The 26,056-nt window shown below is 38.9% G+C and overlaps 2 protein-coding genes across 5 annotated transcripts in view; one reads left to right on the top strand and one right to left on the bottom strand.

Annotated features, from left to right (window-relative positions):
* SLC39A10 (solute carrier family 39 member 10) overlaps positions 1–7,120 on the top strand; it is a 162,094-nt gene extending 154,974 nt beyond the window's left edge. For all 4 annotated transcript variants that reach the window (XM_056111948.1, XM_056111952.1, XM_056111951.1 and 1 more), the window contains exon 10: positions 4,381–7,120. In XM_056111948.1, coding sequence (XP_055967923.1) covers positions 4,381–4,539 — 159 coding nt within the window. In that variant the 3' untranslated portion in view covers positions 4,540–7,120. The remainder of the gene's footprint in view (positions 1–4,380) is intronic.
* A 66-nt stretch (positions 7,121–7,186) lies between these two features.
* Positions 7,187–26,056, bottom strand: part of DNAH7 (dynein axonemal heavy chain 7) — a 277,547-nt gene continuing 258,677 nt past the window's right edge. Inside the window, exons 60-64 of the mRNA XM_056111947.1 lie at positions 21,825–22,055; positions 19,430–19,582; positions 18,190–18,367; positions 9,705–9,808; positions 7,187–7,525 (exon numbers count right to left, since the gene is read on the bottom strand). Coding sequence (XP_055967922.1) covers positions 7,319–7,525; positions 9,705–9,808; positions 18,190–18,367; positions 19,430–19,582; positions 21,825–22,055 — 873 coding nt within the window. The 3' untranslated portion in view covers positions 7,187–7,318. The remainder of the gene's footprint in view (positions 7,526–9,704; positions 9,809–18,189; positions 18,368–19,429; positions 19,583–21,824; positions 22,056–26,056) is intronic.

Genomic DNA, 26,056 nt, shown 5'->3' on the forward strand with positions numbered 1-26,056 from the left:
GCTAGATACTAGGTTTACTTTTCTTCCAAGCAGCATCTTATCAGATTTAAAATAAGATAACTTAAAATTTGAATAGGGAATTTATTATAAAATGTTTAGATACCAGCAGAATTAAAAGTGAGAATTACTGTTCTAGAAATAGCCTTTTTTTTCTTGTCTGCTCGACCTCCTATGTCATTTCCTCTCTCATGCTCAGTAAATATGCTGTTTCCTGGGAGCGCTGAAGCCATCAGCACCTTCTCCCACAAGTCCTGTCACGTCCACTTGCCTCTTCTTACATTTTACCTTCTTTCTTATTGCTGTGCAGAAACGTTTCCACTCTAGCTTAGGCAAGCTTGTTCAAACCATTCCCTAGAATTTACCCCCTCTTCTTTAAGCCCTTAAATTCTTCTTTTCTGCAGGATTTTTTTCCTCTGTTGCTTGATCATTTGTGTCAAAGTAAAATCTTCCTTCTAGAAAGATGCAGTGTCTCTACCTCTTAGAGCAAACCACCCTTTTTGAATTAATTTCTTTTGTAACTAGTCTCTTTTTCTCTCCCTGGCTGCTCTGTCATCCACTTTACTAACCTGCTCGTCTCTGAGATGCCAGTCTTCATTTCAGTTGTCCTCAAGACAGCGTCTGGAAGCCGAACATTCTAGGAAATGCTCTCTGGTTAACTTGATTTCTTTTCTTTTGGGGGGGGATTGGGAGTAGGGAGGCATGGAGAGCCACACTGGCAGTGCTCAGATTATCTTGTCACTTGATTTCAGAGTTTTCGGGCTTCCCAAGCATTTTGGCCCATCTTATGGGATGTAGATGTAGCTAGTCTCATGATTGTAAACATTTATTGGCTAATAATTCCGAAGTTTATATTTTTAACCTACACCCTCCTCGCAATGGCATCTGCTCACCTGAATGTCTAAATGGTACTACATGTCCAGTGTATCTAAATGTCACTGCATGTCCAGAATCCAACTCGACATTTGCCAGCCTGACTCTTGCACCACCACAGCCTGTGCAACACTCCCACTTATAACTGCGAATTCCACTCTTCTAGTCTCTGGGATTGAAACCCTGAGTGCCATGCTTGACTCCGTTGTCTACTGTCCCTCTCCCTCCTGGTTTTTCAGGAAGTCTTGAGGGCTCCATATCATAATCCTTCCTTACACACCCCCTTCCCCCACACACTCATTTAAACATCATCAGTTCTTTCTCTTTTTGAATAGTCTCTCTGCTTGCCTGTGCTACTCACCCCACCACCACACTCTCAGTACCACAGTTCGAGTGATTGTTTTTTAAAAATTACATATTTAAATTTGTGGGGGCACACCTGACAGTGCATAGGGGCTATTCCTGGCTCTGTGCTCAGAAGTGACCCTTGGCAGTGCCCAGGGGACCATATGTTGGTGCTTGGGATTCATTCCAAAAGTCAGCAGGATGCAAAGCAAGAGCCTTAACCCCTGTATTGTCCCTCCAGCCCCTAAAGTGAAGTGGTCTTTTTAAGATTGTGTCACTTTTTTTGTTTTGTTTTGTTTTTTAAATCTCAAGAAGTGTGAAGGTGTTCTTGTGCTGTCCAGATTTTTCATTGTCTCTAAGCATTTTATCCTTGATCCTTCTCTTACCTTGATCCTTCTCTTACCTCGTCCATCCCTACTCCTCCCTCAGGAGAAATACTGCCTCAGCATCCTGCTCCTGCTGATCACTTCAGGGGAATATTTCATTGACAGGCATTCTCCCGGCTTGTCCCTTCTGAGGCATTCTAAAGTTTCTATTTCTACACCAAGACTTTCACATCCTCTGTCCCTCTGCTTTTCCTTTTTTTGTTCTCTGCATGTGTATCTTGACCTGTTAAAATACTGCTCTTTTTTTTTTTTTTTAAATGTGTTGTGTGTCTGACTGGGAAAGGAAAGCACTTGTCACATTTTGTTTAGTGATGAATCTGAGGGTCACAGTGAGTACTTGACCATGAATAATCCAATTCTTATTAAGGAACAAAGATGTAAAAAGAAAGAGTCCTGAGGAATTTGTAGTTAATGAAGAAGAAAAGGAGTCACTGACTGTAGTTCTTTGACCGGTGTTAGGATAGAGAGGTGTGTTTGTGGAACATAAGAGAGGCTGTATAGAATTTTTTTCTTTTTCTGAAGTAGAAATATGTGCTAAGTCATAAGGGAAGGTAGCAAAAGCAGAGTTTATTAGAAGCAAGGGGAGAAAGGGCACATGAAAAAAAGCGATACTTTCTTATTCACTGAATTTACTCCTAGGACTGTATATTGTAAAGAACTAACTTTAAAGTATTTTATAAAACAAGGGAACAAGAGGGGCTGGAGCGATAGCACAATGGGTAGGTTGTTTGCCTTGCACATGGCCGACCCAGGTTCAATTTCCAGCATCCTATATGGTCCCCCGAGCACAGCCAGGAATAATTCCTGAGTGCATGAGCCAGGAGTAACCCCTGTGCATTGCCTGGTGTGGCTTAAACAAATAAAAACAAGGGAGCAAGAGCCAGGGAGATAGCACTGTGGGTAAGGCACTTGCCTTGCAGGTGACCATCCTGGATTTTGATCCCTGTTGCCCACCAACAAAACAAAACAACAAAAGGAAATAGCAAGGGGAGGAAAGATGTAATAAAATGGTTTTCTTAGTAGGTAAGATGTTCCTCTTTTCAGTTTTGAGTCAGGCATTTGCACACTTTTTGTAGTGTCAGAGAGGAAAGATTTAGGCCTTGTGAGCTACATTATATAGTCTCCATCACAATTACTAAGTTTGTTTTTAGTGGTTTCAGCCTGCTTAACTCCAGACTCTATTAGCCATTGTACATAACTGCCATAGACGTTTTGGCAGAATTGATGACCAGCATGAAGTAGTTCTTAAATACAATCCTCAGGAGATCATTAAACGTACTGTAGCACTGTAATTGTACTCATTTAATAATGAATAAGAGTTTCCTCCTAGGCAGGCAATATATGCTTAACACTCCATTCCTCCTCCTTAATCCCCAAAGCACCAAGATATCATTCGAAGAAAAGTTTAGCTTTATCTTTTGAGAGTAACTCACAGTTTTATCATCTAACAGTAATTTACCAATGTTATCTTTATTTATATGTATATTGCATGCTTAAATTGTTTTTAAAAAAGTAAAAATTAAGTAGCATTACTTCCACAATTTTGATTAGGTTTGGATGGAAAGAGGTTATGCTTATATCTTTGAAATTGTTTTATTTACTTGGTTAAAGGCTTAGGTTTTATAGTTTGAACTATAGATTATGCTCAACTATAATACTATATACTTAAGAAATTGGACTATTAAATTTTGATATAAAAGTATCATCAAAGATAGTAGAAATTCTCAAAATTTAAAATTTCATCACTGTTAGGAGTACAGTGCAGACTGGAGAGTAGTACACAGGGGATAAGGAACATGCTTCATATGCAACTAACCAGCATCACATGGTCCCCTGAGCATCACTATGCGTAGCCCTGGTCATTGCTGGCATGGACCCAGTGTCCCCAACACCGCACGACCTGAGCAGCACTGCACCATCAGGGCCTCACATTGAACCGCTAAACCAGGTGGCTGATTTTGGCTAGGTATGGCTCCCGGACTCCCTTACCACCAACACCCCCAAATAGTAGAATGCCCTGTGCAGGTGGTGTGTGCACAGGTCATCGTTTGAGAACTGGCTTTCATAAAATATTTTCTGTACTTAGATTTGAATAAAATAATAACTTATGAGCATAGAGATGCCAATTTGGAGTTGTCTGTAACTATCATTGTTTTAATATGCAGTTGGAAATAACCACTTCAAATGGAAAGGGAATGATGAAATTAGACTGTTGTATGAATAAGATATCTGCAAAAGGAATATTTTTCAATGAGCTTAACATACAATGGTGAATAGGTAGATTGTGGCATTCTTTTTGAAACTTCCATTGGCAATGAATACCAGAATTGGTGAAGTCAGTGGACAGTAACTTTCACGAAATAACACGCATATATTGTGAATTGGGGGAGGGAGAATGAGAAGAGATTTATTTATTGGCTTTTTTTGTGATACACAGGGGTTACTTCTAGCTTTCTACTCAGGAATTACTCCTGGCAGTGCCCGGGGGACCATATGGGATGCTGGGAATCGAATCCGGGTTGGCTGTAAGCAAGACAAATACCCTACCTGCTCTCCTATCACTCCAGCCCCAAGAGAAAAGAGATTTAGTATTGACTTCTAGATAACCAGAGTTTAAATTGTCTTTCTCCGTGTTTAAAATGTGATATAGATAGCTTTATGTTTGATAAAAGAATGACTTTACTTGTAATTATGCTTTAATCATTAGATGGGAAAACATTAAAAATATTTTAAGCAGAATATTACACAAAAATTGCTTGTAAATATATTTTTTTTCCAGCTCCCAGAAATGCTGCATGGTGATGGTGACAATGAAGAGCATGGCTTCTGTCCAGTGGGGCAGTTCATTCTTCAGAATTTAGGGTTGCTCTTTGGATTTGCCATCATGCTGGTGATTGCTCTCTTTGAAGACAAAATTGTATTTGACCTCCAGTTTTAACATTCCTAGTAACCACAGTTGATTATAAGGATGTTACCATGCAGCTTTGCAGCTCTTCTTTGTACTGTATGCACATTGCTCAAAGAAAAGTCAGTGGCTTGCACTACTTACAAGTTCCATAGATTTGAGCCTAACCACTAAAGACTGGTGCTCAGTACTGTTTTCCCTGCATGAAGGGAGCTTTTAAAAACAAAGCTTGTGATTAAGGAAGGAGAAAATGGGACTTCATGAACCAATGGTGATGTAGGTTTGATTAAGACTTTGTAAAAAATAATCATATAAAACACTAAAGTAGTCTCTTTATTGATAGAAACTTCTGTGGCTATGCAGAAATAGAAATGGAACCAAAAATCACTTAAACTTTAAAAATATTTTAAATGGACTTTGGGCAGATTTTTCTTTGTGCCGAAAAATGAATTGTAGGGTCCTTTAATTCAGCTGTGTACATACGAATGGTAATAGGGATCAATTTGACACCGCTTTGGAACTGCATAAAGTAGACGCTAGAAGCTAGAGGAGGAAAGGTCAGGCTGCATAGAGTATGAATTTAGCATTGGGAAAAGCCCTTATTCTTGAATCTAGAGTTACTATTTTTGTATATATTTGCATAGTGTTTAAACTTGCAGCCTAAACTACTGAAATTTGTGATTGTATGTTTGTGTGAGCTTCAATTTAATGAAAGATTCATAATGGTTCTTTGTATTAATATTATACTTGGTGTTTGGGTTTTTGTTTTTATTTCAGACTTTAATTTTGTTTTTGTTTTGGGTGTTTTGGTGGGCTTAGGGGACTGACGCATGTGGTAAAATATTTTTGTTAAAATTGTAACCCTCTATGAAATATCAGCGCAATGAAGAACCCAGATATGGTTTAACAGTTTTCCTACTTTAACAGTACTAACTAGTTATTTGGGAAATTCAAGTTCTAAATGTACGCATTGCTTTACCAGTGTAGCATTGGAACCACGAGCACATACTGTGGCTGGCAGTAAAGAGGTAATGCAGAGAATTTCAAGTTCACCATGTCCACGGTTTGTCTATGAGTATCAGTACAGGTGACTACAAGGATAATCTCCACTGATATGTGGCTATCATGGTACCAAGTGAAGACGTATTTAAAGAACACAGCTGAAATCACTTGATCATTTTGTGCCAAGATACGCTGTTGGTGCCTGGTAGGGATTAGTCTTTTTTAGATGCTCGGTTCTCTTACCATAATTGTGAATGATTTGTGAGAAGTGCAAGCCATGTTTATCCTGAATTTTGACCTAATAATTTGTAGTACTAGTCATATGCATGTAGCTTTCTGTTTACATCTTGTGCCACATGGTTTTCATTTATGCCAGGTAAATTGTGGTTTTGAACTCTGTGCAGGCAGCCTTGTTTTAATCTGCTTGGCAACCAGTGTAGCTGCTTTAAAAATCTTACTCTTCAGATATTTAAGAGCCAAACTTTTTCCATTCCATTTATACTCCATTCATTGAGTCATCTTCCTTTCCCTAATTTCTTTTCTCTAGCTCCATGAACTTTAAACAACAACAACCATCTCTTCCACCCTCAAACCAAACTGTTGTTGGAGAACAGCACATGCATTCATGCCAATGTGGTTTTTTCCCCCTAATTTATGCCTGAATTTTGAAACATTTTTGGCTTTGGGGCTCTCTCCAAAAGAATTTTATACCTAGATTATTTATGACATTGGTCACTGAATTAGGACAGTCCTCATCTCATTGCTTGGCCCTTCAAGCAACCTAGCTAAAAGGTGCTGTTATTTTATTTCATACTGCCAACTTCAAGTGATTCAGATAGCTTGCTTTCTGAACCAAGATATATTTATAGTTACATTTTGGGGTTTTTATACCCAAGGAAGTTTCTTCATTCCAGCATTCAATCTGTTTAATCTGTTTAATTTTAAAACTTTTATGAAAAGCAACAGCTGGAGTATATTCCCAGTCTTAAATGCCTGATTTAAAGCAATAGGTCATGCTGAAATATATAAGATTTTATATTTTCAAAAATGGTCTTTATTTCCTAGATTCAACCATCTAAGAGACTATAACAGTTGCTGCTAGTATTTTGTTAGGGTTCCACCAGTATTTAGTTTTCACATCATTCTAATGTATAGTTTCAAGTCTTAATAGACAATCTGAATTCCACTACATTTCTGTTTGGCTCCAACATTCCATTTAACTTGACCAGTCTAATTTAACATGTGTTTGTTGGAGGTCATTAATGTTACTTGTACAATGCTGTCACTGTGTGACATCCATATGAATTTTGGTGTATATCACATTGCATTCAATCAGCTGTGATTATGCTTAGAAATACTATAGTAACTAGATGCAGTGTGAATTTTTTCCATTAACAGTAAGTCAGTGGCTTAAATGTGATTATGGTCCTGCAAGGTGATACTTGCTAAAATATCTAAACTTTTTGTTGTAACTGAATCATTTTTTAAAAATTTATAAAGCTGGAAATGATCAAATGCTGTTTTTTTCATTGTCAACAGTGGTGTGTCATTTTATGTACGTTCCTAATACTTATGGAACTCTCCCAAAATAAAGTTCTTCAAAAAGAGCAAATATATTAGTTGTGTTTTCTTTAGTCTGTATTTTAGAACATTTTTAACACTTAAAGTATGGGTAATTTTCAAAACACACTGCATTTTCACATCAGTTAATTTATAATTTTAGTGAAAATTACTACACAAAAGAAGTTGTTTTTAGAAGTCTTTTTCCTGCTCAGCTATCTAGAACAGGGAAATGGTATATATCTTCTAATTATGAATTCAGTTGGCATAACAGCGCTACACCCCGACCAATCCAGTGCTCTGGGGGTTGGTCTGAGGGAAGAGTCATGGCAATTACAAAATTTGTAGAATGTCCAGTGGTGGATAATGTTCCTCTTCGCTCACTTGTCTTGTATAATGGAGCAACATAACTTTGTCGTTCTGGTATATCTACCTTCTTACAGGGCTTTAGCCACATCTGAAAAGAAGAGTATTGAAACGTAAGTGAAGCTGGGTAAAATGTCTTATCTAAATTTAATATCATTAGATTTTTTCTGAAAATTTCTGTGTTCCAAATAAAGATTTTTACAATCTGTGCTATCACTGCTCAGAAAGTTCTTATTGTTCAGGCCACTCCTAGCAGTACTTGGGGACCACACGCAGTGCTGGGAATCTCACCCAGACATCACAGCAGGGCAGTGGTCTATCTCTGCTCCTCATCCCGGCCTATTTTAAATAAATAAATAAATGAATAAAAATTAAGAGCACAAAATTCTTTAGAACCACTTTAGAAACTGAGCAGGGGGCGGGGGGGGGGGGGCTTCACCAAATTTAGCATAGGTATATTACCCCATGTATTCATCACTTTTCTACCCTTATTTACCTGAAAAAATTTATTAAAAAGTCAGATATCCTTTTCACTGGAAGAACTGCCACGGTTGATACTTAAAATATTATTGCCTTATTAACTGAAGGCTAGACCCCAAATTTATGTCAATTGTGATCACCTTGTTCTAGGTGACTATTTTAAAGGGGTTATTATATTAATTACATTATCTGTTTAAAATGTATTTCTTTGTCTAACAATATTGGAATATATTTAGTAAAACTTGTGATTTCTAAGAATAAAGAGCATAGTAGTGAAGTATTTTGTTTTATAATTGAACTGAACTTTTCTCAATGATAATAACAACCCTTTTGAGTCTACAAGTAGGTAGCCTCAGCACACCCTTTTTCACATTTCCCAGACAAAATACAACAAGTATTAAGGTGCTAATAAGGATGCTAATCTATTTCTACATTATTGTGGAATCCAGATTATTCTACAGCAGTTTTTCAGACTGCAGTATAACAAGTCACTACACTCAAGCTGATGTATTTCATTTCAAACAGAGTAGAAATTCCTAAAGAAATTCTTCTTTGGAGAATCATCCACTTACAAATAAGTTCCCTCATTGACTACTGAATTCACGGCAAGCCAATGAAGTGTTTCCATGTGAAAGAGAAGGGGGAAAAAACCTAAACATGATCCTAATTAGTTCCTAAACTACTTAACATTTGCCCAGGTGACTTCAATTTGGATCTCCCAACTTTCTGTGCCCATGGTGTTCTAGTACAGATAGTAGATATAATAGATTTCATGTATTTGGCCATCAGCTGATCCCTTTCCTTGCCTGTTGCAGCTGCTCTGAAAGGAATTCTTGTTGAAGCAGAATTTATGTCAATCCCATATCACATACATACTATGTCAGACTGATGCTTCAAAGAAGCGTCAAAAGTTTTTTCATGGCATACTAACAGACTGGAACTTAATATTATGTAGCTCACTCATGCTGAAGATCAGTACCTAATAAACATTTTTGTTTAATAGTAAGCTGTGAGTTTCTAATTGTTAGGCCAAGGGTGTGTGTGTGTGTGTGTGTGTAAAACCTTGTATATATTGTTATAAAGATACACGAACATCTACTTGTAATCCTAAAATCATTCCAGTGAGTTCGTGATCATTTGCGGGAATGTTCAAGCAGCAGCAAATAAAATAATGCAAGTCACTGGGCAAGTACATTGCCAGCTGAGGTTGAACCTGGTGAATTTTGTCTCCTTGTTTTAGCTTTCAGAGCATAAAAGTTCCCTTTTCACAGTCTAGTGTGAAATTCCTCCCCCCCCTTTTTTGTGGTAGAGGTAATTTTGCCATTTAAAATGGACCCTAAGTGTACAATGTGTCTTATGGGTAAAATATACTTATAACTTTTGACCAAGCATGAGTTACAGTACTTTCTGGTCATAAATTCAATATTAATAACTATACATATTAAGTCCAAATAAAAAATTGCAAGTAAGGTAAATTTATGTATTGACTAGTTAAAAATATGACTGTAGAGTCTGGGGAGATAATTCATCGGGCCAGAACATAGACTTCTGTGGCACTGCATGGTTCTTAAGCACTACAGTGAATGGCCATTGAACTCAACTGGGTGTGGCTCTAGAACTAAATTAATGTGACCAGTCCCTTTGCAATTGTCCTAAGGAGCACTGATTCAGTGCTCAAAAATTTAAATTGGCAACTTTTTAAAACAGTCACTGGGAATGGCAAGAATTAATGTGTGTATGGTTGTGAAGTGGTCCCACACCAAGGTATTTATCATTAGTTAAATACTAACCACAGGCACCGTATCATAAAGAATTTTGGGATATGATTCTGCAAGTTTCTTTATCTTTCTATTCCAGGAAGCTCCATCCAGAAATAGTCCATAAATAAAAACACCTAAATACAAAAATAACAGGTTACTACAACACTTAGAGGTGTATCTTATTTGATCTGAAATTTCTGAATCTGAAATTCCTACTGATGGATACAAGGCAAATGAAGCCGGGCGAGCAGCTGAATGAGGACTTGTTCTGAATAGAAGTAGTATTCTGAGTACTTGGTTTTAATATCCATATCTTAAGAATATTTTCTGCTTAGTCAAAAGAATTCAATAGCAAAATTAGGTGGAGAAGAAATTGTGTATGGAAAGTTGCTGGTTCATGTGAACATGATCAGATTTATATTTTCAGTTGACGAATGACTATAATATTAGAGGCCAGAAGATCTGCAAGAAAGGTCTTACTATAATTATGGGATCCACTAGAATTGAGACTGCATGAGAACAATGTCATGAGTTAATTTCCTTTTGTTCTAAAACCCTCTCCTTAGTCTGTGTGGAGTACACGCAAATGAACTCTCTAGAACGCAATATCATACACTAATAGCTGTAGGCGAACACAAATTAGCTCATGTGTTAAACCTGGCTAGTGTTTGCAGCTGGCCATGCTTCTAAGGTCTCATTAACTGTAAATATCAGCACATGATAACCATTGAACAAATATGATGGGAAGCAATGTCAAACTTAGACCAAAATTGCTATATGGCCGTAAGCAATTTATTTAATTTTAGAGCTGCTAGATTGAGAATACTGGAAAGCATTTGTAAAAAACAATGGATTTTTCTACCATGTTTTCAAATTAATATTGGCAGAAGCTCAGGGGTTAGTGAAATAGTATAGTAGATAAGGCCTTTGATGCAGAGAACTTGGATTCAGTCCCAGCCCCATATGATCCCCTGGTACTGCCAGGAGCAATCCCAAGGGAGTCAGGAATAAGCCCACCCTCCCCCTAAAAGATACTTGGTGACAACACTTTGTGAATAAGTACACTGAGAATCAACTTGGGCAGTGCTGTCCAAAGGACTTTTTGCATCGTGTTTCTATTTTCCATGATGGGAGCCATTGGCTGTTGCACACCTGAAAAATGGCTAGTTTGACTAAGGGACTTGACTTTATACTTAATTTTACTTAGAGTTAAAATTTAAAAGCCACATGGTGGATGGAAGTTGAGGGTGGAGGGTGGAAGTTGGAGGTTCAGGGGAAGATTACTACAACCATTCTTTTCATCCTTAGTCAAACCAAGAGCAGAGAAAGGGTTGTTTCTAATTAATGATGAAAAGAATAGTTGGTATAAGATATCTGCTTTACTAATTGACATGGGCTGGAGTGATAGCACAGCAGGTAGGGCGTTTGCCTTGCACGCAGCTGGCCCCGGGCCAGCCCCGGGCCAACCCCGGGTCGATTCCTCCGCCCCTCTCAGATAGCCTTGCAAGCTACCAAGAGTATCGCGCCCGCACAACAAAGCCTGGCAAGCTACCCATGACATATTCGATATGCCAAAAAGAGTAACAAGTCTCACAAGAGAGATATTACTGGTGCCCGCTCAAGCAAATTGATGAACAACGGGAGGATAGTACTACAGTGCTACTAATTGACAAAGAAGTTGCCCAATAATTTCCTAAGTGGTCCTCTGATAGTGCTGAATTGCAAAGTGTTTTCAGCCGGGGGCTGTGGGAGGAAGGGGCCTGCCTGAGAGGAAAGTCTGAGAGGCCTACAGCCTAATATTGGGCAGCTCTACAGGTGGCAGGCCAGTCAGGAAAGCAGTAGGGGACCGGACTGGGGGAGGACACCTGCAGACATGCTGGAAGCAGCTTCACTCCCTGGCCACACTCGCCTTGTAAACCTAGTGTATATCTGGCTCTGATTAGTCCTCACCTGAGAAAGGGAGGATTTCAACACCTAAAGGAAAGTGACAAAGTTCCTCCAACCCAAAAATTTCATTACTGTCCTTAAATTTTTCATTTTATTGTTATTTTTAATTTAGCTAATCTGGGGTGGGGTAGGAGGCTCCCAAGTGATGCTCAGAAGGTCCAGGGCCATCATGGAGATTGTCAGCTAACTGCCAGCAGTTCAAATGCAATGGATGAGGATGTAGTGTTCAGGCCCTGTGGTGCCTGGGTTGGGAAGTGCACCCTTTAGTGCTGAGAACAAACCTGTTTTGGTGCATGCAAGGCCTGCGACCTAACCCCTGTAATATCTCTCCAGCCCTCAATCCAAGTAAGTATTATGGGACTATTTAAGCGTGTTTTCCTTAAATGAGATGCTTAGGGAAGATACAAGTTAGAAAATGACAGAGGTGTGGATGGGATGTGACTCTGGGTCACACATTTTCTATTAGAGCTGTGGATAGCACACTTTCAGATACAGCTTCAGCTAGTGTATCAGTCCCTCTCTTGCTCACTATTTTCTGCCCTCTACTCCCGGGGGTAGGGTTGATTTGAGGCCACCGCAAGCTGTACTGAGGATTTACTCTTGGCTCTGTGCTCAGGGATCACCTGGTTGACTTGAGGAACCCTATGGGGTGTTGGGAATCAAACTTAGGTTGGCTTTGTACAAGGTAAGTACCCTGCCTGCTCTTCTATCTCTTCAGCTCTGTCTGTTTTTCTTTTTTGCTATGTAGTACTCTCCACTGGGGATCAGGAATCACACATAGCTCCCAGAAATCTGGATAAGACGAATCTTAAAATTATGCAGTGAGGATGGAAAGAGATTTCACTGGGCTGAGTGTATGCTTTGAATGCAGGAGATCTGGGTTCAATTTCCAGCATTATATTGTAGCCAAACCATTACCAGATCAGCTCCTGAGCACTGAGGTCAAAAGTGACTTCGGAGGTTTACCTGGTGTGTCCCACAAACTAAAATCAAACTAACAAAATATACAGAGTGTATAGTGCAAAATCTAGTTGATAGGCACCATAAAGTGACCCTTTCGGCACATTTTTATTTAGGCAAATAAGCAGACTTATTTATTTGCCACTGAACTGAAAAAGAACATACAAATGCAAATCAAAATGAGAATGACATATTATCTCACACAAGAATGGTATATATGAAGACACTGGAAATAACTAGTGTTGGCAGGGATATGGGGTAAAAGAACCCTCATTCATTGTTGGTGAGATTGTTGCCTGGTTCAGCATCTATGGGAAGCAGTACAGAAATTCCCCAAAAAGGAAGAGTAGAGAGCCAAAGAGATAGTACAGTGGGTAAGCCTCTTGCCTTGCATGGCCAACCTGGGCTTGATCTGCATCATCCCATATAGTCCCCTGAGTTCTGCCAGAAGTGATCATTAAATGCAGAGCCAGGTATGGCCCCAACCCCCCACCCCAAAATTAATTTTTTTTTAGCTTTTTTGGGCCACATCCCGCATTGCTCAGGGGTTACTCCTGGCTCTATACTCAGGAATCACTCCTGGCAATGCTCGGGGTACCATGTGGGATGCCGAGGATCAAACCTGAGTCGACCACCTGCAAAGCAGACACCCTCCTGCTATGCCCAAAAGTTAAAATAATTTTTAAGGGTCCAGAGAGGTAGTACAGTGGGTAGGGCACTTGCCTTGCATGCAGCCACCCCAGGTTTGATTCCCAGCATATGGTCCCCATATGGTCCACCAAGCACTATCAGGAATAATTCCTGAATGCAGAGCCAGGAGTAACCCCTAAGCATTGCAAGGTGTGGCTCCCTATAAAAAAAAAGTAAAACTATATCACTCTGTTTTCCCTTCTTGGGATCTAGCCCAAGAACACAAAAATGTTAACTCAGAAAGATTTATGCACATCAATATTAACTGCATCACTAAGTATAGCAGTTAGCATCTGGAAACAACCTAAAACAATAGATGAATGGGATAAAGTGACTGCAGTATCTAAACACAGAGGAACATGATGCATCCATAGAAAGCATGCAGAGTTTGCTGCAACAAAACTGGAGGGCAGCAAGTGAAGTCAGAGGGAGAAGGAAAATAATAGCTGATCTGTTATCTGTGGAATAGAAGAATATAAACTAGAGAATACATAGAGTATAAGATGATAAATCCTTAGCCCTGGATTACAGAAGTGAGAATAGCAATTATGGGAGGGAGTGGTGGAAGAATAACAAGATGGGAGGAACAAAAGGATGTTGAGTCTTGGGCACTTCACTGGTGTGGTCTCATAACTGCACATCTATACCCTGATTTTCAAAACTATCATCACTGTCAAACCTACACTCTAATTAATAATTATAAAAAACAAACCTAGCCTCAAGAAAATTAGAAATTTGAGAAATAAAGTGTTTCCCAACTTGTGCCTCTACCAAAATACCTAGTGTGCCATAGAGAAAGCTGAGCACAAGAGCAGATGTCCTGGAGTTGAGCTCAGAGAAGGTCAGTGCTAGCTGAAAGGGCTTGGTCAAGTAATTAGACCTTTCGAAGCCTTAGTTTGCACTGGTGCATGATGGTGATAAGGACAGTACCTGAGCATATGTGTTGTGAAGCTCTAGTGTAAATGAAAGGAGGGCTAGGCAACACCAGGAAGCCATGAGTGGTGCAAAACACCAAGCCCGCCTTTGGTTTATTTATTTTTTTACCAACTTAAACACTCATTTCCCACCTGCCCAGATATTTTAATCTGACTCTAATTATTATTCTTATAATGTTGCTAGTCTATAATTTTACTCTTAGGGAGATGTGAGAACTCAAGCTTAGATTTTTCTGGTATCTTTTATGACCATAAAGAAAAGGCATTTTTGTAAAGGTCTATCTAAGTAACAAAACAATAAACAGGTATTTATCAACCAGTGGGACATATCCTAAGCATCCCTAGGATATTCCAAGGGGACCATGGGTGGAAATCATGTAAATGGACAGGGCGGGTAGAAAGCCATGATACTAGACTTGGGGGCATAGAAGAAAGTGAGGAGTGAAAAAACAAACAAACATACACAAAAAAAAACTCAGAAGAAATTGTGTAAAGAAGACAGCTGGAAGAAAGTTAAGAAACGTTCAAGTGAACTTGGCAGAAACTGTCAAAATCCTTCCAGGTATTTGGGAATCTGCCTGCTCTGAGTGTAAGGAAGAAAGAAATTTGGAATAGCAGATGGATTAGGTGTCTATGACTAAGGGGCGGGGGGAAAGGATTATTTTTGGTTTTCTAGGCCACACCTTACAGTATCCAGGACTTACTCCTGGCTCTTTGCTCAGGGGTCACTCCTGGCAATGCTCAGGGAACCATTATGTGGTGCCAAGATTCAAACAAGGGTCAGCCATACTATCTCTAGTCCCCAACATGGTTAGTTTTAATCTAATGATCTTTCCCTCTTATATTGTGCTTGAAGGTATGTCTACAGTGAAACTGTTTAAGCATTTAGAAAGATTGTAATAAATTGTTTAAAAGGTTAAATTTAAAAAGATGAATTTGTAGCGAATTCAAGCAATGTGATTTCTGGAATTTCTGCTGTAGCATTTGAAGCCTATTATATGCCAGACTGAAGGGCAATAAGGGGTGATGATGAAGAGAAACAACGTCACTGGCTTCTTGGAGTCTGTATTGCAGCAAGAAGATGAAGACAGAGGCAGTATGATTTGTCAGTATGGAATTCATGAATCAGTCTGCAGCAGGGGAGGAAACAATAAAGAAGTGAATGATGTAACTGAAAGTGCAGCTAAAGCTTTGAAGTTAGTAAGCAGAGATAAAAGCGAGTTAGTCAAGGAGGACACTCTTCAAAGAGGCTCCTTAGATCAACCTGAGGGTGGAAAGTGCCACCATGATTAGTCTGTGCTTAGGAATAGCATGCACAAAGGTCCCCAAAAGAAAATAAACTAGAGTGTTCTGGGAATTGCCAGGAGGTTGTAGTGTGACCTAAGTGTAGTGACAAGGAATGAATTGCCTACAAGCAGGGAGTGACAGACATGCCTGGTCTCATGACTACATGTTAGAATAAAATCCAGATAACAATGAGGTTTTATGAAACCTGGATCCAGAAGGGATCTGGACTTTATTCTAATTACAAAGGAGAAAGTGTCACTATTGGCTTTTTAATGCTTGAAGTTTTTACTTTAGAAGAAAATACACACTGAAAGTATGAGGTTACTTGGAGGATAGGATGCAATTAGAAAAAATGAATTTGTTACTGGATGGAGTCCTTGGGAAAGCCAGTGTTGAGAGGAAAACTGACAAAGAAGCACAAATGTGTGCAGTAAGGAAAGCAAGTCAGAGAGAAGGATGCCAAGAACCAGAAGAATGTCTCTAATGAGAGGTGGATGTCAACTAGAAAATTGGCTGAGAAACAAAGATGAAGTCAGAGGCCATAGGATTTGTTACCATGAGTCAGTCTGGAAAGAACAGCATCAGTTGACTGGAGAGGATGAAAAGTAAAAGGGGCTGGAGCGATATTACGGTGGGTAGGGCATGCGCTTAGCGCGTGGATGACCTGGGTTCAATCCCATATGATTCCTCAAGCACTACCAGAAATTATTAATACTTGAGTGCAGAACACTGCCATGTGTACCCCAGAACAAGAGGGATGGGGAGGGAAAGAGAGAGAGAGAGAGAGAGAGAGAGAGAGAGAGAGAGAGAGAGAGAGAGAGAGAGAGAGAAAGAGAGAGAGAGAGAATCAGTTTGCTATTAAACTGAACAGAAACATAGAATAGTAGCTGAGGGGGTGTGGATATTAAGCAACTAGAATTCTTTGTTGACTTAAGGTGAATAATTCTAGAGCCTGTTGCACACTGTGAAAAACAATCCATACAGGCACAGCCCAGAGATAATGTGGTTAGTTTCCAGACCACTAAGTGAAAGGAATGTCACAATAAGGTGAGTCACATGAATTTTTGGTCTCCCAGGACTGATAAAAGTTATGATAATCTACAGCATACAATAAGCAGCATTACCAGTACAGCGTCCGTACCCTTATCAAGTGCTTTATGTTAAGAAATGAAGGGAACATAGGCAGTTGGATAAATGGTACTGACAGACTTGCTCAATGTAGGGTTTCTACAAATCTTCCATCAGTAACAAGTACAATATCTGTACAGCAGAATAAAGGGAGCTATTCCGCAGTGTGAGAGAGACTGCTGATGCTAGAAAACAGAGGGCATCACTGAAGCAGCAACACCCTTGGGAAGAAGAAAATGCTATCTGGACCACACCATCAGTGTGGATGTTAAGAGATTTTATGGATTTGGTAACACTAAAACCTTTCTTCTATGGAGAAAGAAAAACATTTTCTACGAAAGTTCTGGGAAAACTGGTAAGCCCTGTGCCAAAAAATGAAATAACCTCACACCATGCTCAGGAATCAATTCAAAATGGTTTAAAGACTCATGTCAGGACTAAAGCCACAAAATACAGAGGAAAAATAAGCAGAACTATACAGGACATGGTCTTCAATGGGGTTTTCAATGATTCTACTCAGTACCAGCAAAGAAAACAAAAGCAAAAATATGGGACTATAGCAAACTCAAAGATTTCTCTTTTTTGTTGTGTGTGTGTGTGTGTGAGTGTGTGGGACATCTAGTGGTGCTCAGGGGTTACTTGTGGCTCTGAATTCAGGGATCATTCCTGGCGGTATTCAAGGGGCCATAGAGAGTGTTAGTGATTGAACTAGGGTTGAGCATGTGCAAGGCAAGCACCTGACCCCTGTGGTCTCTCTCCAGCCCACGAAGTTATTACCCACTTTGTTTATTTGACGATTATTTTCTCCCTAACTTTTGATGATAAATAACCTCAGACTTATAGAATTTTGCAAAACTAGAGTCCCAAATATGGCTCTGCGGCTGGTGCCTTGCAGGGGAAGAGGCTGAAAGTCCCATTGCTAGTGTTGGCTTTATGTGCTGAGCACCATCTCGGCAGCTCTGTGCTGCAGCCAGATATGTGGAAATCCTGTATATAACTCAAGCATATAGATCTCAAGGAGCACTACAACTGAAACAGAAGCGCCGAGACCGAAAATGGAACCCTACCCCTGCCTGGCAAGCAGACGTGTGAGCATCCCAACTAATGTGTGCATGTGTGTAAACACCCATCCCAATGAGTGTGACTCCTGGCAAGCACTGTGGCCAGAAGTATGAGCACCCAAACCGGATGGGCAATGCCCAGGGAGCAACACAACCAACTAGGGAACATCACTAAGCTTGCTTGTGATCCTTGGTTATTTATTTCATCAACAGAAGAAGAGAGAGGTTTGCGTGTGTGTGTGTGTGTGTGTGTGTGTGTGTGTATACAAAAGATACATTCTGCCCCCCATTTGTTTGATCATTTTTTGTGGTTTTTTTTATTTCACTCATGATCTTGTCATAATGTTTTTTCTCAAACTTTATGTGTACTTTATATGCACATCTAAAGGATGTACAAATAAAGTACATATATAATGACTGATTTTTAATCTCTGATTAAGTCAAAATATTACATTTTCCAATCAGTGCCCAGATTTCAAGTCAACTCATTCTGCGACTTGTACTTACCATCTTCTGGACCGTTCTTATACTCTTTATCTTCCATTACTTCATAGTCAAACCCAAGAAGATCAATAGGGATTGTATATTTCCTGGAATAGTTCTGCTGGGCACCAGTTAGAAAGGCTTGTGTGAAGAAGAAGCCAGAAAGCCAGAAGACTGGAGGAGGGCCAACCTCATACCATTGCTGTAGTACCAGAAGACAAGTGTTTCAACAATAAAATCCTTTAAATTTTGAACACAACCCCATTTAATAAAATATGCCTCCAAGCACTTTCCCTATCATCTGTTAGGTGAACTAATAAATGAACAAACACTCCAAAGAATAGTAAGATATATTGTCAAGGGCTTAAATAGAAAATTCATTGTTTGCTCTAATTTCATTTTATATCCAGAGATTATATGAGGATCACAATGTGCATGAGTGCAGATATAATTGTGCTTTATACAGGTTCAATATTACCTCAGAAAACCTCTATGCAATAGAGAACATCTAATATACATATACATTGTTGCATAATGTATTATATTGTTGAGCAAAGTTTAGCATCATTACTGCAGATAATTAGTAGGTAAACTTCTGTGTACTCAACATTTCTGAGCAATTAGCTACTAAGGTTATTACTATCTGGGGCTGAACTAGCAATCTAGTGATTTCATGACCTAGGAGAGTGCTGTACAAGGAAATAACGCTTCCATCTAGTATCTTCTATGGTCCCCAAGATAATATGCTCTAGGGGTCTATTTTAACACTTAATATTTCATGAAAAATCAATATAAAGAGTTGACAAACTGTTTCGTTCTTCAAGTATCATTAACTTTAATGTCCAACTTCACTCAATATGAACACCTGCTCCTAAAGAACCTTCCTAATTTTCTAGCCCCATTAAATGTTAGTCACTTGATCTTTCAATGTTAATGAATTGTTAATTGTAAACTTTATTCAATATTGAGTGATGGTCATTTGTGCCTAGATGCACAGAAAAACTAGAGAATAAGACTCATCATGACGGCAGCATGATGAAGAAAATGAAATCTGAAGATAATTAACATATCACCATTTGGGAGCTGAAGAAAGAATACAGTGGGTAGGGTGCTTGCCTTGTATGCATGCCCCCCACTCCAGGCCCTGCCAGGAGGGATTCTTGAACATAAGCACCCCCAGCTATGGCCCCAAACATACATACATAGGGGTGTGTGTGTGTGTATTTGTATGTATGTATGTATATAATTATTTGGATAAACTCACCCGCAAGAATTTTAATCTTGCTAGGAAGTCATTCACATAGCTCCCGAGTGGTTTAAGGCTTGGGTAGGATTTACCCATCCACATTGCTGGAATTTTGACATTTAGAATACTTTTAGTTACTTCTTCAAGCTCTGTCGACATCACTACCAGCCCCTGAAACAAATTTAAACTTTAGTTAACATGGGAGTATAGATTGTGGACAATTCCTGATTATGTATTTCCATAACTGTCCTTTGCAACTGTTATTAAGGTTGAAGGGATGGAGAGATAGTACAGTGAGTAGGGTATTTGTTTTTCACAAAGCCAACTTGGATTCAATCCCCAGCCTCCCATATAGTCTCCCTAGATCCACCAGGAGTGACCCCGGAGTGCAGAGCCAAGAGTAAGCCCTTAGTACCACCATGTGTGGCCCAAAAGAAAAAAAAAAAGAAAAGAAAAAGAAAAAAAAGGCGTGTCATAAAGGAAAAAATAAAGTAAGCATGCTTTTTGTTGTTGTTCATAGAATCTAAACTATTTGTTTTAAAAAAACCAGTAAATTTTAATGGAAAATCTTAATCAGCTCTTGATTACTTATTAACTATTCAATTGTAGTCTACATTTTTTCCAGTTTACTTGATTAGGAAATAAACAATTAAGAACTAAAAAATCTGTTGTCTTGAAAGCTAGCATCATACCACATCAATAACTATAAATCTATCTTTTTTAAAAAAAATTGAAGGACATTTCATTGCATAGAGGTATTACAGCCCTCCAGATAGTGAATGTTTTTCATTTCAGTGAAAGATTGTGTTATCACATTGTGAGATGTATAATACACAACACAATGTCCTCCCATTGTTCACCAATTTTGCTCGAGCGGGCCCAGTAACGTCTCCATTTTTTTTGAGACTTTTTGTTACTGTGTTTGGCATATTGAATATGTCATGGGTAGCTTGCCAGGCTTTGCTGCGCGGGCGAGATACTCTCAGTAGCTTGCCGGGCTCTCCAAGAGGGGTGGAGGAATCGAACCTGGCTTGGCTGGTCTGGCTGCACGCAAGGCAAACGCCCTACCACTGTGCTATCGCTCCCAAGATGTATAATAAATGAATTAAATTCACATGTATTACATACATAATTTGTTTTGCTGCCTTTTCTCCCAAGCCTGGCAGTGCTCTGGGGTTACTCCTGATGCTGTGCTTTAGGGTGAACTCCTGATGGTGCCTGGAGAACCCTATGATACTGGGTATCAAATTCAGGACTCTCATATGCAAAAGAAGAGATCCAGCCCTTAGAGCTCTCCTTGGCCCAATAAAATGTATTTGTAATGTATTCGAATTTAGCTGCTTCTGGTTAATGTTGTCCAGTAAAATAATATATTCCTTGTACTATGCTACAGTTAATATATTTTGCAAGACATATGCATTAATATGTTTCTAAAAATGGTAGTTGTATATTTAATCACCGTTTATACACTAGTTTCATAAGCTATAATTGAAAATCACAAAAAATACAGCACTTCAAGTAAGGCACTTGCTTTGCATATGGCTGACCAGGGTTTGATTCCAGGCACCACACCAGGTCTCCTGAGGCCCATCAGAAGTGATCCCTGATCACAGAGTCAGGAATAGTTCCTGAGTACTGCCAGGTGTGTCTCAAATAAAGAAAATATTAAATGATTTTATAATAATTTTATTATGATTTATTATCAGTAAATGTTTTATTTGTATACCTATTTTACATACCTATATAACCAGGGCTACATAAAAACCTGGGTAAAAAGGGGTCATAAGTAAAAAAGTTTAAGAAGCCCCGATATATTCACACTCTTTTATAAAATTTTATACTAGTGAATGAATCCACTATATTGGAAAAATGATGTCTCTAGGATTACTAACTGGATTGTTCCATTAAAATAATTTTACTTTTCTATATTCTACAGAGTATTTATATAGTCACAAATATTTCTAAAAAGTAACAGAATTTCATTGCATCCATGTGCAAAATAATGCTCAGCACACAGAATGTGACCTTAAATATTCCTTGTAATGAACATAGGAAAAAACATTAACAAAATACTTTATCTTTTTCCACAGAACTTACCATACTAAAATTGTATTAAATATTTATTTTTAAATTGTTTTCTTTAATATAGTGTCAGCTCTGTAAGGGCAGAGGCTCTGCGTTTCTTATAGTTTTATACTTTGTATCTTAACAATTCTCTTCTCATGTAAACCATCATTATCTATCTTACTTTATAATTATTATCCCATTTATTAATTACCACCACAAATTTGAGATGCTATTCAAGGGCATATTTCCCTATATTTCACATATTTTCTTGCGTCCAGCAAGCTTTTGCTGAGTTAATGAGCGATACATTTATTTCAATGAATTTTTTCTGGAATAATTCCCCTACCTTGATTGCTTTCTGAATGTTGATGCATGATTCCCTTATGGTATGCAGCAACTTATTGAACCTCCCCATCTCTTGGACAAGCACAGTGTTCATACTCTGAGTATAGGTTGTCGGAAATCTCCTCATTGCAGCCTCAACATCAAAGTTGTTTGGAAGTTTACCCAAGATGTCTCCAGCAACATCATTTACTACTTCATCGGATGATTTTGCACCAGCTTCTGCTGAACGAGACTACAAAGAATCCAAATTAAACATTAGAAATTTCAAGAAAGATATGAGAATCGTTTGATAGGAAAACTTCGAAGATAAAAGTTACTATTTCTGCTCCACTATAATATAATAATAGTATTTACAGCTCATAGTTTGTCTATGAGTCTTCTCTCCACAAGATTTTTTCAATTTATGATAGTAGATGGAGTCTAGGGAGTAACCACTGATGGGGAGGAAGAAGGGCATATCCAGTTTTCAAAGGCAAAAGATGTTCTGGATAAAGTAAATAAACTACATGTTGGTATACCTGGGTGAAAGTGGAAAAGTATATGGAGTACTGTGAATGGAGGGATAAAAGGCATTTACTTTGGAGGAAAGGTCAAAGGAGGATAGGATTAAAACCTCAGTGGGGAAAATCTGATATGTTGTTTTGTAAAAGTTTGCCCCTAAATATACTTGCTAATAACTCTGGTACCTACTGATTACCTAAAGCTAAAATACAGTTTTCCCCTTGAATCAGAAGGAGGTAAAACAGTTCTGAAGAAAAGGCAGACTTTTGTGATTCATATAGAAAACAAGAATTTTTTTTTATAATTTATTTCTTTATTGAATCACTGTGGGAAAAGTTACAAAGCTTTCAGGTTTAGGTCTCGGTCATGCAAATATCAAACACATTTCCCTTTACCAATACTTATTTTTTACCACGAAGAACCCCAATAAAACCCCACCCCCCACCCCTCCCAATGCCTGTGAGGCAGATAAATTCTAGTTAACACTCTATCTCCTTTGACTAGATTCATTGTTTCGATAAAAGATGCACCATTATTATTTAGAGTTTACCCCCCACCCCCAAATCAGACATGCTGAAAAAGCATTGTGAAATGATTTGCTTTCTACAGCTGGGTTCAAGAATTAAATGATGTCTGGTTTTGGATTTCTGCTATTTTACTTATTAACCCTGGAAGTATTTCTACTGAAAGTCAGATAATTAAGAGATTGGTTTCTGTGCTCTGGAGTAGTGGCCATGCCAGAGAGCCGCTCGTGGGGGGCAACTGGTGACCTCGGTAGGGCGTGAAGGACCAGCCGGAACGCCCCCCTTCCCATGAGATTTTAGTTGCCCCCACACCCCCGGCTCATACCTGGCTCTCCACAAGGTTCCCATGCGGCTGCCATCTATCTTTCCAGAGGGGGAAGGGCAGAAGGGAGCAACACCCTTTCCCCTCCGGGCAGACATGATGGCGTGGATTAACACATAGTCCGTTCACTTTTCTCCTCCAAACTGCTGGATTCTGCATTAAGTCTTTGTGCTTCTGGGGCCGTGGCCATGCCAGAGAGCTGCTCGTGGGGGGCAACTGGTGACCTCGGTAGGGCGTGAAGGACGGGCCAGAACGCCCTCCTTCCCATGAGGTTTTAGTCGCCCCCACACCCCTGGCTCATAACAAGGAGAATTTAATTTTAATTTTTATTTCTATATTCAGAGGCACAAGATAAATGAATCTATATTTTCTGGAAAATATCTTGAACGTCTCATAAAAATGAATGTGGGTATGAGTGTGGAGAGAGAATACAGGCAATATTAGCATATGAGTAAATATATTTCCCATTTTTACAATTATAAGAAACTGTAGTTAATCTTACTTCAGATTTTATATGTCTTCGTTTCTCTACAGAATTAATTCTACAAATATTGGTCACTGCTTTTACATAAGTTTCCAGTGACATTTTTAACAATATCACGTACCACCATAAAATCTTATATAATTGCATTATAAAAAAATTGGTGTTAATCACACTCTAGTGAAAAAGGAATATGTCAAGTCTCTTATGATATAGTAAGGTTCTATTATTATCTTAGGTCATAGGGCTGTTTACTTATATATTTATATATTTCTCTGTAAAAACTATAAAACAAGGCTTTCCCTGTGACATTACCAGATTAACTTCTATGCATTCAGACAACACAAAGAAAAAATACAATTGGAGGTAAGAGAACACCAAGAAAAAATAAATTTGGAAGAATTGTACATAACCTCCTCCAAAAGTCATTCAGGGCTTGCCCATGTTTTCTTTTGAACATGTGTTTCTTTTGTTTGCTTATTTGCATGCTTGCTTGCTGCTGACCTTCTCCACTCCAGAGAAGCCTGTGTTCTCTCTTGAAAATGTATTCCACTTTCTTTCTTTTCCCACCCAATATTTAAAAATATACATATATTTTAAATTTGGGGGCTAAACCTGATGATGCAGGGGTTATTCCTGGGTCTCTCTAGGATCTCTCTTCAAAGTGCTCAGGAGGCCATATGGGATACCTGGCATTGACCTGGGTCGGCTAGTGCAAGGCAAGTGCCCTACCTACTGTATGATCTCTCTGGCTCCTCCCTTCTTATCTATCTAAGTAAATCTCATTCAGTAAAAATTATCTTTCTTCACAAAATATATATTTATATATATTTATATATGAGAGAACAAAAGGAATTAATATTACACCCAAAACAGTAAAATATCTACTTCCATTGTATAATTACACTACCAATATCTATTTGTATTTTGACATGTATACAAGATATTATATGTTGATATAAAGCATTAATATTTTCAACTATGAGCTTTGTCTTCACCAAACAAGCAAACAAAAAAAAAATCTAACCAAGTAAAAACGATCACGACCATCCTGTTATTCATCGATTGCCTTGTGCAGGCCCCAGTAATGTCTCCTTCATCCTAGACCTGAGATTTTTTTAAAAAGTGCCATATTCAAGGCTCTTTCAGAGTTAGGAGAATGAGACCCATCATTGTTACTGGTATTTGGCATATTGGGTACGCCACAGGGAGTTTGCCAGACTCTGCCATGTGGGCAGGTTACATTTGGTAGCCTGCCAATTTGTCCAAAGTAGAAATGAGATAATAAGATGTCATAATAAGATGTCGTGCAGCCGCAAATGTGGCCGTGCAGTTCCAGGAATAGAGTTTTATAGTCTCTGAGTCTTGGCCACTGACGGGATTACGCGGTGCCAGGGGGGCAGTTGGTGGGTGTGACCCCTGCCTACTGGAATTTGGAGGATCTGGGTGGAGGATGCCCAGCCCCAATCCGAGGAGGCTTAGAGATCTCAGCCCCGGGACCTGCATGCCTTTGTTCCTCTGCCAGTACCTTCATGCGTGTGGAGAGTGGTCTCAGCATGGTGGTGGCTGGTTCTGGAGGTCTTTGGCTGCCGGAGGAGCGGGTTGAGTTTCCCTCCCCACCCTGACCAGGGCTCCGGCAGCCAAAGACCTCCAGAACCAAGTAAAAATAAAATAAAATACCAGACTCTAGATCTTGAAAACTAAGAAAATTATTTTAGTAACAAAAACATTTCTTTTACTACTCTCACCCATGAAAATCACATACTGGAGAGATAAAATTTTAAAGTAAAATTTAAATGAAATAGAGAATTAAGAAGAGAGTGTTGTTTATTTGTCATTGTCGAATTTAGCTTTTTTCTGTATCACCATATTTTATTTTTTAAAATTATTTATTGAATCACCATGAGAACAGTTACAAAGAGACTTATGTCTCGCTCATACAAAGATCAAACACCCATCCCTTCACCAGGGCACATTTTCCACCACCAAGAACCCCAGTATACCCCTCATCCCATCCTTCCCCCTGCGTGTGTGGCAATGATTTCCACTTAACTCTCTCTACTTTGATTGCATTCATTATTTCGACAAAAGACCCATCATTATTATTGCTGATTATGAAGAACATAAGATGTTGTGTGGCCGCAATTAAGGCCACGCGATTTTGGATTTCTGATATTTTACTAATTAAGTCTGGAGGGATTTCTGCCAAAAGCTGCTGGGCTCTGAGATTGGTTTGTGTGCCTCTAGGATCATGGTTGTTCAGGAGCCATTCACGGGTGGCAACTTGGAGTTTTGTCCAATAGGCTTTGAGAGTATCACCATATTTTAGAGTTTTCAAACAAGTATCATTTGAAACCATTTAAAGGTTATTTTCTTTTCCTTTTATTAAAGAATGGTCGGAGTGA

This window comes from Sorex fumeus, unplaced genomic scaffold (genome assembly GCF_029834395.1).
Source record: "Sorex fumeus unplaced genomic scaffold, SorFum_2.1 ptg000014l, whole genome shotgun sequence".
Lineage (NCBI taxonomy): Eukaryota > Metazoa > Chordata > Mammalia > Eulipotyphla > Soricidae > Sorex > Sorex fumeus.